This window comes from Ruditapes philippinarum, unplaced genomic scaffold (assembly GCF_026571515.1).
Source record: "Ruditapes philippinarum isolate M1 unplaced genomic scaffold, ASM2657151v2 ctg646_1_1_1_1, whole genome shotgun sequence".
Classification (NCBI taxonomy): Eukaryota; Metazoa; Mollusca; class Bivalvia; order Venerida; family Veneridae; genus Ruditapes; species Ruditapes philippinarum.
Genome location: NW_026856735.1, coordinates 60,001 through 78,811, shown reverse-complemented (window position 1 = coordinate 78,811; position 18,811 = coordinate 60,001). Strand labels below are relative to the sequence as shown.

General features: G+C 32.3%; 2 protein-coding genes across 3 annotated transcripts in view; both read right to left on the bottom strand.

The window, feature by feature from the left end:
• Positions 1–344: 344 nt before the first annotated feature.
• Positions 345–9,420, bottom strand: LOC132747517 (neurofascin-like). Of its 2 annotated transcripts, XM_060736917.1 has the most exons (5): positions 9,302–9,420; positions 5,947–6,075; positions 4,822–4,897; positions 3,910–4,043; positions 345–3,124 (listed from the first exon to the last, which is right to left on the bottom strand). In XM_060736917.1, the coding sequence occupies exons 2-5, from the start codon at positions 5,975–5,977 to the stop codon at positions 3,099–3,101; spliced, it is 267 nt and encodes an 88-aa protein (XP_060592900.1). In that variant the 5' UTR covers positions 5,978–6,075; positions 9,302–9,420; the 3' UTR covers positions 345–3,098. The 2 variants fall into 2 exon arrangements, with proteins under 2 accessions (XP_060592900.1, XP_060592899.1); XM_060736916.1 differs by having other exon boundaries at positions 345–4,043.
• LOC132747523 (neurofascin-like) overlaps positions 9,367–18,811 on the bottom strand; it is a 23,810-nt gene continuing 14,365 nt past the window's right edge. Inside the window, exons 6-15 of the mRNA XM_060736924.1 lie at positions 17,638–17,710; positions 17,104–17,226; positions 16,281–16,389; positions 14,740–14,918; positions 13,612–13,755; positions 12,017–12,145; positions 11,427–11,603; positions 10,971–11,129; positions 10,353–10,523; positions 9,367–9,548 (exon numbers count right to left, since the gene is read on the bottom strand). Coding sequence (XP_060592907.1) covers positions 9,367–9,548; positions 10,353–10,523; positions 10,971–11,129; positions 11,427–11,603; positions 12,017–12,145; positions 13,612–13,755; positions 14,740–14,918; positions 16,281–16,389; positions 17,104–17,226; positions 17,638–17,710 — 1,446 coding nt within the window. The remainder of the gene's footprint in view (positions 9,549–10,352; positions 10,524–10,970; positions 11,130–11,426; positions 11,604–12,016; positions 12,146–13,611; positions 13,756–14,739; positions 14,919–16,280; positions 16,390–17,103; positions 17,227–17,637; positions 17,711–18,811) is intronic.

Here is an 18,811-nt window from a genome sequence, read left to right as displayed (position 1 = left end):
GGGATGTTACATATTTCTACCGTTTCTGGTTTCTATACCAATACATTCTGTTCTGTTCCTCAAGTTACCGTCAACTTCTCCTTGAAAGGCTATTCCTTTCGCTTAAACATGGGCCTCATACAAACTATTTCAACGTTGTTATGAGCTACCCCTGTAAATATTTACTTCTCGGGCATTAGATATACTTAATTCATTCATCAGCGTAAACATCTTCTGCCATGTATCAAGAACATTGGCTACATACGTTATCAATACCATTATCACTGCCAGGGATCCTTGAACATAATTTTATTTCCCTTCTTCGAATAATATTTACCGGGCAAAAATAAATAATAAAGTGTACATATGGAAGCAATCTTTATTCATCTTTTATTTAGTCTATCAACAAATTGTAAGTAAGTACAAGTACATAAGAAATCTTTCATAATATTTGAAACATAATTTTTTGTGTTGATCATATTTTTTTTGTTAACATTTATGACGTTATAGACCTAAGTGCCACAAAGGCTACATGTTTCAATTAAGTACCGTAATCTTTTAATGTCAAATTGTCATCGGTATGGTGATACATTGTTTGTACTAAATGACAGCGCACATTCGCAAAAATCTACAGTCCTTTTGTCTATTTGTCTTGTAACTCTTGTAACTGTTTTTCTCATGTTATTAGAATCGTATAGAATGAACTTAACAAGATGCTTCTAGTTATCATACAAAATAAACTCTGGTCAAAAGTCAACCAGATTAAATCACCTTTCGCAAGTGTACAATTTTACAATAAATAAAATCTTAAAAATACACTGAGGGTATAACATTAACCTGGCAACATTTAAACAACCACATAACCAAAAAATATGATTTAATTTCAAAGCTTATATGTTTTGTTAAGACAAATGAAAAAAAAATGTTTTAATTGGCAAGGCTATATTTACAATATGTATAATTATGATTGAATAAAATAAACTTTTGTTTTTGGTGCACGGATTTTTCATGATCTTGAAATTACTAAAAAGCGTAAAAGAGGCGTAACAAATAACAAAACTAAGAAAATGATTTAGAATCGTTTTTACAAAAACTGAACATACATGTGTTTATTTCCGTTTTTAAAACTACTTTCGAAAGTGTACATTTATTTTAATAAACAAAATTAATATCAGTAATACACTTTTTCACGAAAATATTGAAAATAGGTAATTTAATGAAGATGTATGGCAATTCTAAATTATACAAAGTAAGGCAAATGAAAATGACATCATATCGATAATGACATATATTCAATATAACGCACATATCAAGAACATATATCTAAACAGGTTAAATCACCTTTCGCAAGTGTACAATTTTATAATGACAAATAAAATCTTATTAATACACTGAGGGCATAACATTAACTTGTCAATTTTCTAACAATATACATGCAGTAAATAATAAAATATTTCTAGTATACATTGCTTTTTATAAAAAAAAATGATATTACATACAGTATTATAATACAATATTATTATCATAGCGAAACACATGCTTGGTTAAAAATTTGACAAAGCGTTCAATAATCAATGCAACAAAATTAAAATAAAACAAAAACAAAAATGAACTAGATTAAATCACCTTTCGCAAGTGTACAATTTTACAAATAAATAAAATTCAGGCATACACTGAGGGTATAAACATTATTCTAGTTCAAAGCAACAAATATAACGACAATACAAAAGCAATGGTTAGAGCCGGTTAACTGAATAGGACGATTAATACACGTACATTTAAAAACTGTTTTAAAATATATGAAATATAGTAAATCGGTTACATAAAACATTGTATAATGTAATAAATTGATTAAATTTTAAATGCATTTATATGAGAATACAGATCTACACATTTTACGTCTAAAACATTTAATATAACATCAAATAATTCAAAGCTATTGTTTTGCGCCAACCCTATACTTGCCAATCCTATACTTAACAGCCAAAATTGCAATCTCGACAAATGAAAATGATTTATATGGGTAGATGCTGTTAAAGCCATAAAAAGAAAGCAACGACTAGTCGTCGGTGATGGAAATGATAGACTAACAGATTTTTCAAAGACAAAGTTGTCGTTTAAACAAAAAAATTTTGTTCCTACGACTAAGCTAGTAAGAAAGAGTAAAAGTGTAAATATACAAATCATTTCAGAGAACTAAGAAAACTTCCAAAATCCAAGCCACTTGAAAAAAGAAATGTTTGCAAGAAAATATTATGATATTGCTTTAGACGATAGTATATCATCACATAGCAATTTATTTGAAATTGAATCAATGGTAGCTGTGTATTACAGATAATGTAATCTAACTCTTAATACTATATAAAACCAGATATTTAAGACACATCCTCGCAAAATTTTCAAAAAGACAAAACAATCGATTATATATGACATTCAAATATTAAGCCATGAAAATGATAAAACTCTAAAATGTGATGAACAAAATCGCAAGAAAGCATTTTCACAAGCAAAGATGCATTTTTTTTCTAGGAAAGCATGTTAGAAACGGAAAGAAGCGAAAAGAAAGATAAGTATCTTACAAAACGAAATGTTTCTGTTAGATCCGTTCACACACAAACACATTGCCAGGTAAGTTATAATTTTTAGAGTTATGCTTAACACACAACTCTATTTGAATTGCACTTTTTTAAGTATACACAACTATAAAGTAAAATATTTGGTTTAACAAAATATGCATTACTTTCAAACACATGCACACACACATGTAAAAGCATTTGCCAATATTGATCAAGCATTTAACCCTCGAAAGTCATTAATGAATATCAAAACTATTTAGGTTTTTCATTTAATCCTATAGAACCATGAATATTCATACAAAGTTTTTCGACATGCATATTTTTTAAGAAAAAAATCTTCTTTTTTTCCCAGAGATTCTGTAGTAGAACATACGATGTTTGCATGCATAAGTAAAAAAAATAAATTTATCGTATTCCAAAGTTATAGCATTTTCAGCGAATGATTATCTTTGTCGGAAACAAAATCATGTAAAAATAGAACACTAGTCAAAGCGATAGAATGCATTCCACACAGTGAAGGTCTTACTCACATATAATGTTTCATTACTGATGTTCACGAAGACGACGATCTGGTTTGGACAATATATAAAAAGAAACATATATTTAAACATCACGACCATTTCATCTTCAAATATAAGTTAATTCAATGATTGCTGATCCATCTAAATGAATGGTATTAAATTTACTTACAATAAAATTTTAGAGTCAAAACAGACACAGTTTAACTCCTTTAAAATATGTTACATCTATCAAAATCTTTATATATATATAAAATGGCATAGCAAAATACAAATACCAGATTTTGACATTTCTTTTGATACATGGATTTTTGGATAGCATTATTGATACATGTGCCTTACTGAGACGTTCTTGAACCAAATAAATAAACAAAAACCTAAAACAGTTAACCCTATTTTTTTTTATTAAATAATACTTAAAATTTTAAGAATGCCATTTAGAAACGAGAGAATTGTAACAAGGTTCTTTTCTTTGTTGTAGTTCTTCTGTGACAAATATTTTTCTATGTTTTAGTAGGAAGGCATTTCATTTCATAGTATTTATACCGAGTCATGTTATACGCCAAAACAGTAACTTAGCATTACATATCTTTTTCAGATAGAACTTTTCTGATACTTGCAAAAAGAAATAAGTGTCATCATACGGGTAATTGTTATCGACTCATTTATACGATATTCTGTCATCTGGTTCAGAAAAGTTAGCATGAAACAGATACCTATGTCATTTTCTAAATAAATCTACATATAATTTGCATTAAAGACACACATATGAAGAGAAAGGCCCTATACTGTCGCCTCCTTGGCTGTTTTTGCACCATATAAACCAATGAACGAACCTTCTTCGTTAAATTTGCTTGTATCAAGATCTCCCTCATACTCCCCGGTCGGGTCGTCGTCAGAATCGTAGTAATTCTTCACGCTTTCTGATAATGAAATCTTTTCTATATCAGGATCGTCATTATCATCGTCACTGAAACAGAGATAAAAATCTTCGATTATTTTTTATATTTTTACACTTTGACTAAAATGTATACAGTTCATCTAAATGTTGGTCAGTAGACTAATGATGAGATTGTTTATCTAATATGAAAACAAAGATCAAAATTGAAGGGCGGTATTCGATGAATTCATTCCCCAATAAAACCCAGCCACACAGGACCCGCGGCAAAGTGTACTGCTCGTATCAAACAAAATCCTACGAGGAAAAAAGGGGAAAACACAAACAACTACAAACAATTCAATAAAAGAATTGATGGTAAAGGCATTCAATTGCAAGGAGGGATACACAATATAAGGAAAGTTATTGTTTATGAATTATGAAACAGACATTATATTTTATAAGATTATGTATGGTAAATGTGTGCCATATATGCTTATACAGCTACCTTTGTTTTATTTCAGATTAAGATGTAAAATTTCAAATGATCAAGTTCAATTCATAGTTTTTATCATTATATAAGCATTGTTTCAAGACATGCATATACTACTTTATAAAACTATCAAAACGTTCCGTCTCGATTAATTTCCTATGATTGACCCTTGTTGTCGCCCCATGCGCTGATAGTCCTCGTTAATATTCTATAACTAATGAATACGAAGTCCACAACAAGCTTTTGTTCACAAAAAAGAACACGCCAGTATGTGTGCTAATTTGTTATTATTCAGATTAAAGGTCAGGGGAGTGATCTATCAATCGTGTACGTTTGTAATAGCAGTAAACCTCGGAATATGTATATTATAATACGTACATTCTACCCACGTCTTGGAAGCCGTTGTTTAATTCCTTTTCTGGATCATGGCCAGCTTTGACCTCCTTCTTGTCCACTGAAAAATTATACATACTTTATCAATATATTATTGTAAAATAAAACATACAATATGATAAAAACTGTTCATATTATTATTCTGAAACATAATTTTTAAGAATGCTTTACTTTTTAATAATTAAAATCCAATTCAGAACATATTCGAAAATGATATGCGATGTTTAGAAATGTGAAATTTTGATAAATCTCTTTAAGTGATTATACAGACCGTTCCGCTGCAATCAACATATACATTCGTACTTCAGCCAACATAAACACTCGTACTTAAGCTTGAGTCAAAGGAGACTGATTTTAACACAAATTCTCGCCCACATCTGACATATTACTTAAAACTTCCTTAAATAATCAGGCGGTGCCCGGGAGGCCACTCTTTCCAGGTGCCTGGGAGCATTGATCTTTTGTCATTTGTATTTAAAGCATTTAATTTCTACTTGATGAAATTTGCAATTTCTGACATTTTATTTTAGGTGCATAAGCATAAAACGCCTTTATACATGTAGTTTTAATATTTGTTATAATTTTTTATTCCCTTAGATTCGATATTTAATCTACTTTTCACCATATTGTCCGCAGGCTATTTTATTCTTTTGTAAAGTATAACAACAATGACTATTCAATAACGGTTTTATATAGTACACACATATAGAGATTCTGTGCTGTATTATGTCATATTATACATGTAATATACCCCTGATGATACGCCGAAGAACTTGGGTATTTATACTTTAGCACTGTATGAACGTTTATTTTCTCCCAGTTTATTGTTATTCTGTCTACGTGCTTGTATCCTTGGGCTCAAGTGTTTTTGAAACGTATTTTGTAGATGGAAACATTTTCACAAACCTACACTCGTACTTAGTATATAAAGTTATATTCACTTACATGTAATCACAGATGAACAACGAGCGATCGATTAATTGAGCACAGCTCTATTTCGACTTATTTTGCATCTCATACTCATAATTATTCAATAATTGACTACAAATAACATTTTAGTTAGGAGATTAAATAGTTTTCCTTGAAGTTATTTGATCAGATTGTACTTACACAAATAGGTGCCGCCTCTGTTCCTGTACATATAACAAATGATCAAAGCCACTATGATGAAGAGAAGCAATATACCAAGGATAAGAGCTATAAACCATAGATTTGTTGATGCAGCCTCAACAATAGGAACTGAAACAAAGAGAAAAAATATCAAACTTTTATCTATTTAGTTTATGAAGGTTATCTATGACACGATAGATGAAATAATTATATAAAATTATAGTGCAAACAATCAATATATCTGGCACATTTGTTTTATATCATTGCGGCATTATTTTGGTAAGAAAGGAAATCCGCGGACAGGAAAAAACAATGCTTATAATACTAATAGATCATCAACAGAGTTAATGGCACGATAATCATTGAATATGATTAACACGTTCTTATTACAAATCTAGGAGTCAAATGTTTTCTATTGGCACAACTTCAACAAAACTTGCTACACTGTAGTAGGTCTGATAAGAAATGAAGCCATGGTCCGCTGTATCCTAGCTTGTAAAGCAAGCAACTGATTATAACGTCTTTATCAGGGGATCTCTAGATAACTTACAAGTACAAAAGTTGCTGCAATGCAGCAATTGAGAAGCTCCGCGCAAAAAAATGTGCTCATTACAGATACCTTACCAAATTATTCCTACGCACAGGTCATGTTATATTCAGATTAAGTAATATTGTAGATTTTTTCCGAATGTTTTGTAAACCATATTTTCCATAATTATACTTATCTTATGCACTGTCCATAATTAAAAAGAGGGGGAAAATATTTAATATAAAAAAATGCTTTCACTGATGCCTACCTGGTAAGGAAAGTAATTCCATTGAATACAAACAAGACTTACAAGACTTGTAAATGTTATGTGACATGACTGTACTGTGTTCTGTTTCAGTAACAGAAGATAGATGATAGAAATATCAAAGTCTGTTATAATTGTAACAAATATACAAATAGTAACAAAAGGGACTAATATTATAATATAGTAATATTACATGCATATTTTTCATGTCAAATTAAAAAAAAATGGTTTCTTTCAATACTGAAAGTAGAACACACTCTGGAATGAAAAAATGGGATGAATTTCCAAAAGACCAAATTCAGGATTTTGTTTGTTTGTTATACACGCGTTACATGGTGATACAGTATTTATCAATATAATAGAAGACTGTTACCTGAATTTTAGGTAGGTATGAGGAAATTCACTAATATCATATTCGTGCGAGACAAAGATATGAAAGCTATTTGACATTGGATATATATAAAAAAACTATTGTTAATTAATTTTTAGGGAGATCAATATATATTTTTGATGAATTGCTTTAAAACCATCATTAAAAAAACATTACACTTCATGTCAAAGTTTCTGTTGTTGTCATGATATCTATCTATAGCCTATGCTTAAGGTGATTCCGCTTTGTCAGCCATGTTTGTTTTAACTAAAGTCTGTCCAAAGTGAAAGTAGGCCAAAATTCATATAACAACAAAGCTCTTATTGTAAAATGATGAACCATATGAAAATACACTTCCAGGTTTATATTTTAAGGACAATTATAAACAAACAAACAAAAATGATAACAATAAGAATATTTTACCTTGAATGTGCTACATTTCTGAAGACCAAAAACATTCTGTTGCAAAGTTTTATGCACATTTCATGAATGGCAAAATCCTTTTAAAAGTCTGTTTTAGTGCCAACAGAAGCTATTTTTTGCAACAAATACAAAAATCTTTCAAAACTTAACTCCAAATAAATCAGTATCTCATGTCCTTCTAAGCACATGGCCTCCATTATTTCTTGTAAAAAAGTACATGTAGTGCAAGAAAACAATCATCATTTATAGCCTTATGAACTACAATTAAAATGAAAACACAATCAACTTTAAAATCTAACCTTTTTCTGTGTAACAGTGAAGTGTGTCTGTTTGTCATGTACACAAGAAATAGGTAAATGATGTTTATTTTCATGGTACTACTTTTTTACACATGTCATGGAGGCCATGTTTTTTCAAGGTCAGATAAACTACTTTCCTAAGATTTATGTTTTTTAAAGTTTTTTGTATTTTCTGCAAAAAATAGCATTTGTTTGCACTAAAATAGACTTTAAACTGGATTTTGCCATTCATGAAATGTGCATAAAGATTTGCAACAGAATGTTTTTGGTCTTCAGAAATGTAGCCCATTCAAGGTAAATTTCTTATTGTTATCATTTTTATTTTTGATTAAAATAGTATTTAAAACATAGAATTGGAAGTGTACTTGCAAATGGCTCATCATATAACAATGTGAGCTTTGTTGTTATATGAATTTTGGCCTACTTTCACTTTGCACAGACTTTGTGAAAACAGACTTGGCTGACAAAGCGGAATCACCTTAATGAGGGTCCATCCGCTCTTAAGGCTACAAAATGCAGCTTTCGCTGTCGAGTACGGACCCCCCAATCATGTCACCAGTCATACCATTATCACAAGCATACCAATGACGCTAATGAAATGTAACCTTATATACTAAAGTTAAATTATTTCAAAACAACCAATATATCAACATGTTATTATTAAACATTTAATTTCATAAATATAAATTAAAAATAATTATCAAAAGCAAAATTGTTAAAATCTTTTGCCTGAAATCTTCTTTATATTGACAAATTCAATCACTAATAGTATACATCATGTACTTGATATGCTGTGTGTAAATGTATTTCAAAATGTAACAAATTATAATTTCATGTACTACTAAAAAAGGGAAATAACAAATTTATAACCTAAGTGTCAAAAATCAAAACATTTATAGCTATTTATAGCTTTCGAATTTATGTACATCAGAACTGCTTTCCGGTTCTCATTCATTAATATGACATGCTGCGAATCATCGACGGGGAAACCAATATAGAAATCGAAAGGAGTTCTTGAATGCGGATTTACTTTTAGCTGTTAATCGAAAGGATTTATTGCTCAAATCCGGGCCCATGGACAAAAAAAATAGTAAACACAAATAGCTCCGCGCCTGTGGGCACGGAGCAATAATACCATCAAAATTATTAAAAGTTAAGTTATTTGATTTGTTTTCATAGCTCTATAGAACTCCCATTTTGATGTTGCTGCAATCTCTTAGAGGAGTCGCCAATGTGGCTTTTCGGTGTTAATTTTTTTTTAATGTGTTCTATATCTAGACATTATGCAATTTGTAACAAGTGTTGAAAATGAAGATTCCTGGTGGCAACCTTATGCAATGTAAACATAACAAATTGCTCAAGATTTATGGTTCATATTAAAATATTTAAGACATCTTTACCAAGTGCATCGGTTTTGAAGTTCTTGTAAAAATGTAAGTGATTGCGTACTAATTATTGATACTACATACCTGGTGGTGGTACAATTCTTTTCCCATTTATTGTAAAGTTTATCTGTACTTTATCGTATCTGTGTTCAATATTCACTGTGTATAAACCGGGTTGATAAGCTGATTAAAAAAGGGGAGAGCATTTTTCCCTTGTTCTTTCTTTCACCTTTCCTTACTTCCGGGAACAAGAACGCTATGGTTCTATTTTCTTGAGTCATAGTGAAAACACCGGGAAAAGCCTTGTCTTTTGTCGGCAGATATTTGGAAACTAAAAAATATATAAAATAAGGATTATGACTTTTGAAACATTTTTAACAAAGCGTTTGTTTATTTTTCTTTTGTTTCAGGTCACACCGAATTTTAAACAGCATATAACGACTTTCTATATTTAATTAGCAGCCGAAGAACTCATGTGAAAATCCGTAACATATCTTGCATTATTTCAGGCATATTGCGCATCCGAGAAGATAAACAATATTAAAAATTGTTTGCATTTGAGTTTAACCAGTTGCATAAAAAACAATGCTCTAGGTTTATAAGGTGTCCACCATAACATAATTACAAATGGCTGGATAAAGTTGAAGGCAACTGTGATGTGATCGCATTATGGTATGGAATATTCATCCCAAAGACGCATATGTCTGAAATATTGCTTCTGGAAAATGTGTGTTTCTTTGTTGTTTTGTTTTATGTTATTTATTTAATTGTATCGGAGGGAGTAAAATCAACAGCGTTGTTTATTGACATAAACACACCGTTAATACTCTGAATATCTATGCACAATTGCAAGTTTCGACAACATTTTCCTTCAACCTGCGGCAACTAAAAGTAGTTTGTCTTTGTCATAAGTTCATAGCACGTCACGTCTGATCATTCGTTTATTCTGGCAATACTTTATAATGTTGTCTGAACAAATCTTCATTTTTATCTAAAAATCCGAAGTTCGTATATGACAGGTGTTGGTTCTAAAAAGATAAGCTGGACATGGCAATATAAAATGTCCATGAGATAAACGTCCCATTACATAAAAAGTAGTTTTTTAATGAAATGAATTGGGGGCGATTAATTTTACCTGTAGTGGTCTCTCCAGTATTTTCATCCACTATCTGTTCGTACCAGGTCCACGTATAATGCATCTGATTCTCCCACTTTGGGTCTGTCGTTACTTCTAGTGTTATACCAATTCTTGATCCTGGCTCAACATAGTATGTACTGTTTGGTCCATTTATGACGGTGATTTTGTCTGAAGTATATATAAGTATATGCATTAACCAACTATGCACCGGAGATTGGCGGACATTGTCGGACATGACGGTAAAACATCCATACTGATTACAAACACTGTAAAGCGAAAATATGTGTTCAAAAGTACCAAATTTATAACTTCGTATAAGATGAACCATATTAGACCTGACATACACCTATTTCATACAATTATTCAGTTTTTTGAAAGACGCTGTGACTTTATATTCTTATTTATAAACCATGATACAATGGTACTTTAACTTGCATAGCATAACGTGAATATATTCTTCATAAATTAGTTCATACAATTTACGCTTATCTAATTAAACATATAAAAAGGTATTGAAGTAAAATAATGTATGTAATACCAAAGAGAAAAGAAATACTACATATATTATAACTTCGTTTCAACGTGCGTAAAATTGATTCAAGGGAGACAACTCACCTATTACTGTCAGACAGCCATCCCCTATTGTCGTACCATATTCGTTTCTTGACATACACTGAAAACATCTTGATTGATCTAGTGTTAGATTCTGCAAAACTAACTGCGACCTATCCGATTTTATAATATATTCCCCTCTTCTGACATCTGGTCCATTTGCTGCAAGAATACAGATATATACATGCTAGCTATAAAAAAGAAGTGAACAGCTGAGGGAAAAATCAGAAATATTCGAGAATCTTGAACAAGTCAGTATAATTGATAAAATAAAGAACATTTACATTTACCTATAATTAAAAATAGCGTCTTTATTTCAAGAAGCGCATCCTCCTATGTGGTTTATAGACAAGAGGAGAGGGATAGCGAATTACAAGGAAAAAAAGAGAAAGATGAGTTAAAGGCGAAATGACATAGCTTTAAAAGGCGAAAGGAGAATTTGATAAGTCTGTTACATACGGCATGCAATTTCGTCTGAGCCATCCGGGCAATCCATATTTCCGTTACAGATATAGGAAGCTTGTACACACTTCATTTTATTGTGACACAGAAAGCTTGGGTACACACATTCCTGGCAGATCGACGTGCTTGGTATACATTGACCTAAACAACTTACTTGAGACTCCGGGCACGTGACTGAAATATACCATAGCACTGAATTCATGAAAAAATAATTAATCATTATTCATCATTATTATTATTATTATTATTAATATTATTATTAATTATCATACATATAGATTTTAATGCAAAAATGCATAATTGATAACATGATAAATTGTCAAACATTTCTTTACTTAAAGGGTAAGTCGCCATCATGTTTAAGTGTAACTTTTCATATCTGATCATGCAGGACAAGCTTGGGTAAGATTATTTTTCCTCATTTTCGAAAGCAACTATCATAATTGAAGTGAAACCCTACAATTCCTGTATTTCAAAAATTCAAATATTTTGATTTTCCTCTTCTTTTCAAAAAAATCATTACGGACTCCGACCGTATCATGACTTACTATATTTCGAAAGATTTAAAAGAAACAACAAAGCAGTACCTGGGCAACCAACTTCTTCCTCTCCATCGGGACAATCTGGGCTACCGTCGCAAACTTTTTCACTCGATATACATCTTGAATATCCGTTTGGCAGCGGTGTCTTACATTCAAACTCACGCTCTGGGCATCCTGAAATTGACACGAAAACGTTAAAGACTAATAATATCGGCAAGCCTCGTTACCGCCCAATGGGCGGGTCACCTCGGGACGGATATTCCGATCCGAACCGCAAACATATGTCAGATATTTTTTCTTGCATATATTCTACCATATTCCATTATATTTTAAATTCTTTATCTTTATTTTCAATGAAAATTTATATCATTACAACCGTAACTACTTTCATTCAACATCGTATTAATTACAAAATCATTCATAACGGTAAAATGACGTCATCTTGATCGTGCCATTGTACAGCACGCGACTCATCTGGAACCCCCCCCCCCCCAGATGAAATTTCCGGCATGGGTAAAACTAACGGAAACGTACGGAATGCCGTTAGGGCCATCGCCTATGAATGTGTTGATCTAAAACGCGATAGTCGATAGTACGATGGTGAACACGCGAAATCACGAAACTACGATGGTGAAAACGCGAAAGCACGATGATGAAAACGCGATAGTACGATGATGAAATCGCGACAGTACTATCGTGTTTTCACCATCGTACTGTCGCGTTTTCACCATCGTAGTTTCGTGATTTCGCGTTTTCATCATCGTACTGTCGAGTATCGCGTTTCAGATCAAACCATTCATAGGCGATGGCCCTAACGGCATTCCGTAGAAAGGCCAGTCTGATATGCAAGAAGAACTTATCACCAATGCTAGACAAACCTCGACCTTTTCCATACGGATCTATACGTTTAAATCATAATCATTTAATTTGGAAAGCGGCAAGATGACAGGGATATTTTCTTATTTCAGATCACATACTTAGTCTTTATATGATGTGTCAAATGTCAATAAAATATGCCAATTCAATACCACACTGATTGTTAAAGTGAATTGGTCTATACCGGATTGTCTGCAATGTAATAATTAAGCTGATAGCATTTAGGATCATAGGTGAAAACACACCTCGAAATAATTATATATAACCGTTGTTGCTCAGTATGAGAATTTGTTTGTTTGTTTGTTTATTGGTTTCATTTTACGCCTTTTTCCCCAACAGTATTTCAGTCATATAGGCGGGTAGTTTCCTAACCATTGTTCCTGGGGAGTTACACCAGTACTAGACTACATTCCTCCGTGCTAAACTAACAAAGCATCTCCCGGGGATCTTACCCCTCGACCACGTAGGCAGTACGAGATAGCTGACCCGATATGACATATCTATATATAGCAGACAATTAATTGTTCTAGAACAACTTATAAATACTATTTATATAAATTTTCATATTTAGATCACTTTAAAAATTATCAACATGTTTTTTTCTCAAAAATGTTTCATATGTTGTTACAAATATCCGATAGGGACATTTTTATTTGCTTTAATGGATGTTTGAAAACACCTTTGGCAAATGTGCACATTGCTCGATCAATTCACTTTAATGTACATTATTCTTTGTGAAGAAAAAACAAAACTTTTTCAGTTACCTATGAGAGGTTCTCCGTTTACAAACCAAACTGTTGGGAAACTGTAAGTTTTATACGAAGATGTCCCACATTGAAACACGGCGTCCTTCCCGACAGGAAATGAATTCGACCCTAACGACTTTCCCGGAAGAAACGTCGGCGGTGCTGTAAAATATTATAGAATTGAATTGTTTAAAACTTTTGAATTGTCATTATCTTCTGGTGGCTTATATTTGTAGATATTTACCTAGAAGATATGCTATCAAATATAATTGGAACTACTTATTTGCTTATCGTTTCTCACATTTTTTTTTCGAATGTGTGCTGGAGTGGGGGAACGGAGTTTGGGTGATCATATCACGAAGGTCGATCAATCTTATCTGGCTGAAAAACAAGCCAGTAACCACCAATTTCTCCGCAAGTGACTGGGTACGAATTTCACATGATTCTGAACCCGGGACGGTCAAGAGATATTTCGACACAATGTTCGAAACCATTGTCACAGAGAAATATCGCATCGTCCCAGGATAGAACAAGCAATACTTGGGTAATTTTTCCATTGTTCTCCCTAGTGAGAAGATAATGTGTACTTAATGTACTACATGGAGCATTTAGATAGTTCAGTCCCAGATTTATGCTCATTGTCATGAGGAAAAAAGCGATTGAAATAATATTTAAAACTATTTTGTTAACAACAAAGTGACGGTTGAATAGTTAATTTTTGATTCTTAAAAGCACTTTATGCTTTAGGTACAAAACATGTTTCCCTTCTATAATAGGGCAGCTATTGGTTGCTCAACGTCTGAATAATGGTTTCATAGGCTGTAACATGCTTATCAACTGATAATATGAAATTATTTGCCATAAATAGAAACTAAATGTAAACAAAGCAGATTTTTTACTTTTATAAAAATACTGTCACTATGTTTAAAAATCGTCAAAAAGCAACAGAAGCAAATATTATTCAGATAATTTTGCTAATGAGTAACTTTTTGGAAACTGAAACTGGACACCAAAGCTACAACGTTTTTGTGAACCAAAATTTAAGGCATTTTTCGGGTATGATAAACCTTTTATGTTATAAAATTCGTACTTTTTTGTAAAAAGCGTTCAATTTATTTTTAAGATCAAAACAAAGAAAACACTTACAGACAATTTTGAGGTTGACAGTTCCGAATGCAGTTTTAGTTCCAAGATATGCCTCACAACGATATTCTCCCGAGTCATCACGCTGCGCATTAGGTAACGATACAGCTTTCAACGTGATATTAGGACTGTTAGATCCCACTGCCTCACCATTGTGCAACCATTTGATCACTAGTTTCTCACTGGAAAAGATGTTAAACACATAAACAATGTAATACCATTCAAACAAAAATATAATTTTTGTATAAGGAATTAAAAAAAAAACGGTCCTCAAATAAAGTATTAGGTATATTAGTATATATATATGACTCATTCTTATGTACGATTGCAGTTTTGTAGGGGTTGTGCAATGTATTAAAGGAGTAAAGCAAGCATGTCCGTTTTTTCAGTCTGTCCTACTTTTCCCCAATTATATAAGTGTATCAAACGAATGGTGCCAGTTGGGTAGTTGATACCGAAAAGATAGCACTCTAAAGTGAAAGAGGGAAGTGATTTTGATATGCAAATAGGAAATAATCTCTTTAAGAGCAGCGCATTAATATTATCCTTAAAAGGTAATCTATACTGATTTTCTTTTGGGGATGTGGGTTTACGTGACACCAGCAGAGTTGAGGTTATATGACGACTTTTCAGCTTTCCTGGTGGAGAAAGACCGCAGTTGCCTCTCCGTGCAGTATTTTAGACAGGAGCGGGCATCAAAGTAGAACAACCAACATTTCGTCAGATAGCTTGATATCTCTACTGATTAAGTAGCAAACATAGGGAACATTATCCCTCACATGCCGCTGTTGAAAGTTAAGCGTGGCAGAAACAGGATAACGCCCGTCCTGTACGTCATGAGACTGTTACAACCCGAGAAATAAAGTCCCAAATTCATGATATTATCACGCGTACAAGCAAGGCACAGACTGAAAGAAATGTAGTCAGTACAGTTGGTTTTTTTTATGAAAATTGATATTTAATACTTAAAGAAGATCTTCAATGTCAAAATTTTCAGTCAGTAGGGTCCAGATGAACTTTTTCGTATGTTTATATAAACTTTACTGCTAAAATTTATAAGAACAGATTAAACGTGGTTACATAAGTACACATTAGAGGTCAGACAAGTCTAGATAATTGAAACAGCCCGTTACACCCCCGCACAATGCGGCAATGACTGTTTCATCAGATGGTATGGTTATTGCGTCGACTTCAAAGGGAAAATGAGAAATTAATATCCCGATGGTACATGATTACTATCCCCGCATGGAATACGCACGCAGATAAGGCGATTCTTCTTTGGACAATAATATTAGAAACATGAATACCATTTTTAGTGCTTAAATTTTCAAGGACTTCTTCCGCACATTTTCTCAACTTATATTACCGGTGTATGGAGTCCTGTCCAGGTCACCTAAGTTATCACATGTTTAGATTGGCTAAAATCACGTGTCTTCTCTTACATGTTAATCTAACTGTATGTTTTTTGAGGCTTGTTAACTTTAATTATCAAATTTATATAATTATTTTGTATTGTTTTCCATATCTATAAAATATCATCTTACGTCGGCGAAAAGTATGAAAAGATACACATCAATTCCGCATCCTTTTGTGCATATACCACAACTTCTTTAGACGCATATTTCAGCTCCGGTGCTCGCTCATGTTGCGTTCCTAAAACGATCAAGTAAATATTCTTGCAAACAAAGGGAGACAAATCCATTTTGTGGAAGTTTCTTTGAAATATACCTAATGCGAATATTACTGCCCTTTGACTCTCAATTACTGTAATTGATAAATCTTATTTTGCACACTTGTGCATACCTTGAAGCTTACTAAGCTTACTAAGAATCATTCTTGTAGATGTCTAGAATTTATCAAATTATAGAAAAAAGTATTGTCAGACTAGTGGTGCCGCCATAGTTTCAATACACTACTGGACGTTATGACATTAATAACTTGACGGTGAACTTAATTACATTTTATTATATAAGCTCTAAGATAAGATAATCATTTATTATTGTGATTTGTATTTTGACAATAATTACAAAACTATATACATAATTATAATAATAGTAATGCCCGGCCCTACGGGCCTATAAGTCTCCTTCCTCACAAGATTTTTTTCCCGGCGTATTCATGTATATGTATGTATATGTATGGTGCAACTTATTAAATATGTTAATTTTAATACTCAATTTTCAAACTGTAATGATGATTTTTATACATATTTTACATGTTGTAAAAGGTAAAACCAGATTTTTAACCAATGAAGGCCAGAAATTGTAATTCATAACTCGTGAAGGCGAGTAATTGTTATTAAATATAATTATTTCAAAATTGTGAATCAACAACGATCCTAAAAGAACACCATAGTTTAGATCCTACCTTGTTGCACGATCAGCTCATTTACGGTGGAACTTCTTAGTGTCACGAGAAACACGCTGTGTGTTGTAATACAGCCGTAAAAAAAGTTGTCGGTAGCGACAGTCCACAGGAAATGGATACCACCTAGGAAAAAATCAAAGCACTGAAGTATCGAATGATATTTTATTTGTGAAAGATTTAGTTATGAATTTATTTATATAATTATTTTTGTTTGCTATTAGATAATCCTTTTCTAAGGGGAAATTGGTACGCATGTAATCGTACGGAGAAATAAAAAAATTAAGAATTTCGATTCTACATTCTCTTCTGTCCTGGAAAGGACAGTTTATATTCTAGCAAGTTAAAGGATTTGTGCCTGTTAGAAACTCATTAAATGAATATGCCGAAGTATTTGTAATCACAAACGCGTAATGCAAAACGTCAAAAATGATTGTTTAAATTTGTCTGAGGTAATTTTTATATTATTTGTATAAAAAAGTCAAATCTAAAATTTAAAATACAAAACAAAACAATATATTACTAAGAAAAACTTACCTTCTTTGTCGATCAATATTCTTTCATTTGGTTTGCTAAAATCCACAAATTTTATTGGATCTCTTTCAGTTTGCTGTCGAAAAAAACGAAATATAATTATTGATATTCTTTAGCAAAGACAGTAGTTAGAAAATGTATAGCTATTTATATTTTTGCGTTATTTAATTATTTAGCGTGACGGATTGGACGTAAAAGTCAGTTAAGGTTACTTTGATTTATTAAAGGGAGATAATATAAAGATGTACACCCAAAGCTAGGGTAGAACCACCAGCCATCCTATAATTTGTTAGCTCCATAAAATAATTCAACATAACTTTTTTTGTTCTGCTCTTTTTTTTAGCTGTGACCTTTATCGATAACATGTCTAGTATTAAGAATGGCATGATGTTTTATACCAGCAAGCGAACGAAATTGTGTATATAAGTTGATTAACTTGTGTCAAAATTCAGCTGAAATGATTATCATGTCACTTAACATTCTTGATAAAAACTTAAAACTAGATCTGCCTTTTAAAAAAACGTAATAAGAGCTTTAAAACAAGAGGGCCATGATGGCCTGAGGTCGCTCAACTGTATATAGGCTCCCGGAGCACGCCAGTTTAAACACCAGGGCTTTTATTTGAACAAACTTGGAAGACACCCATTAGAAGATGTTTCATGATGTTAAGTTTTTACTACACACATATAATGATAAACAATGACCTGCTCTCAGCCTCCTACCCCCCCCCCCCCGGCAGGGCCAATTTTAACCCAAGGGCTTTTATTTGAACAAACTTGGTAGACACCCATAAGATGATGTTTCATGCTAAATATCTAAGCTCTAGAAGATTTTTTAAGTTTTTACTATACACATATGGTTAAAAACAATGACACCCCGGGGCGGGGCCATTTTTGGCTCCAGGGCTTTTATTTGAACAAACTTTGTAGACACTCACTAGAAGATGTTTAATGCTTAATATCTAAACTCTAGCTATTTGGGTTTTTTCAAAGAAGATTTTTGAAGTTTTTGCTATAAACATATAAGGAAAATCAATGACCCCCGGGACGGAGCCAATTTTGACCCCAGTGCTTTTATTTGAACAAACTTTGTAGACACCCATTAGAACATGTTTCATGCTAAATATCTAAGCTCTAGAAGATTTTTTAAGTTTTTACTATACACATATGGTTAAAAA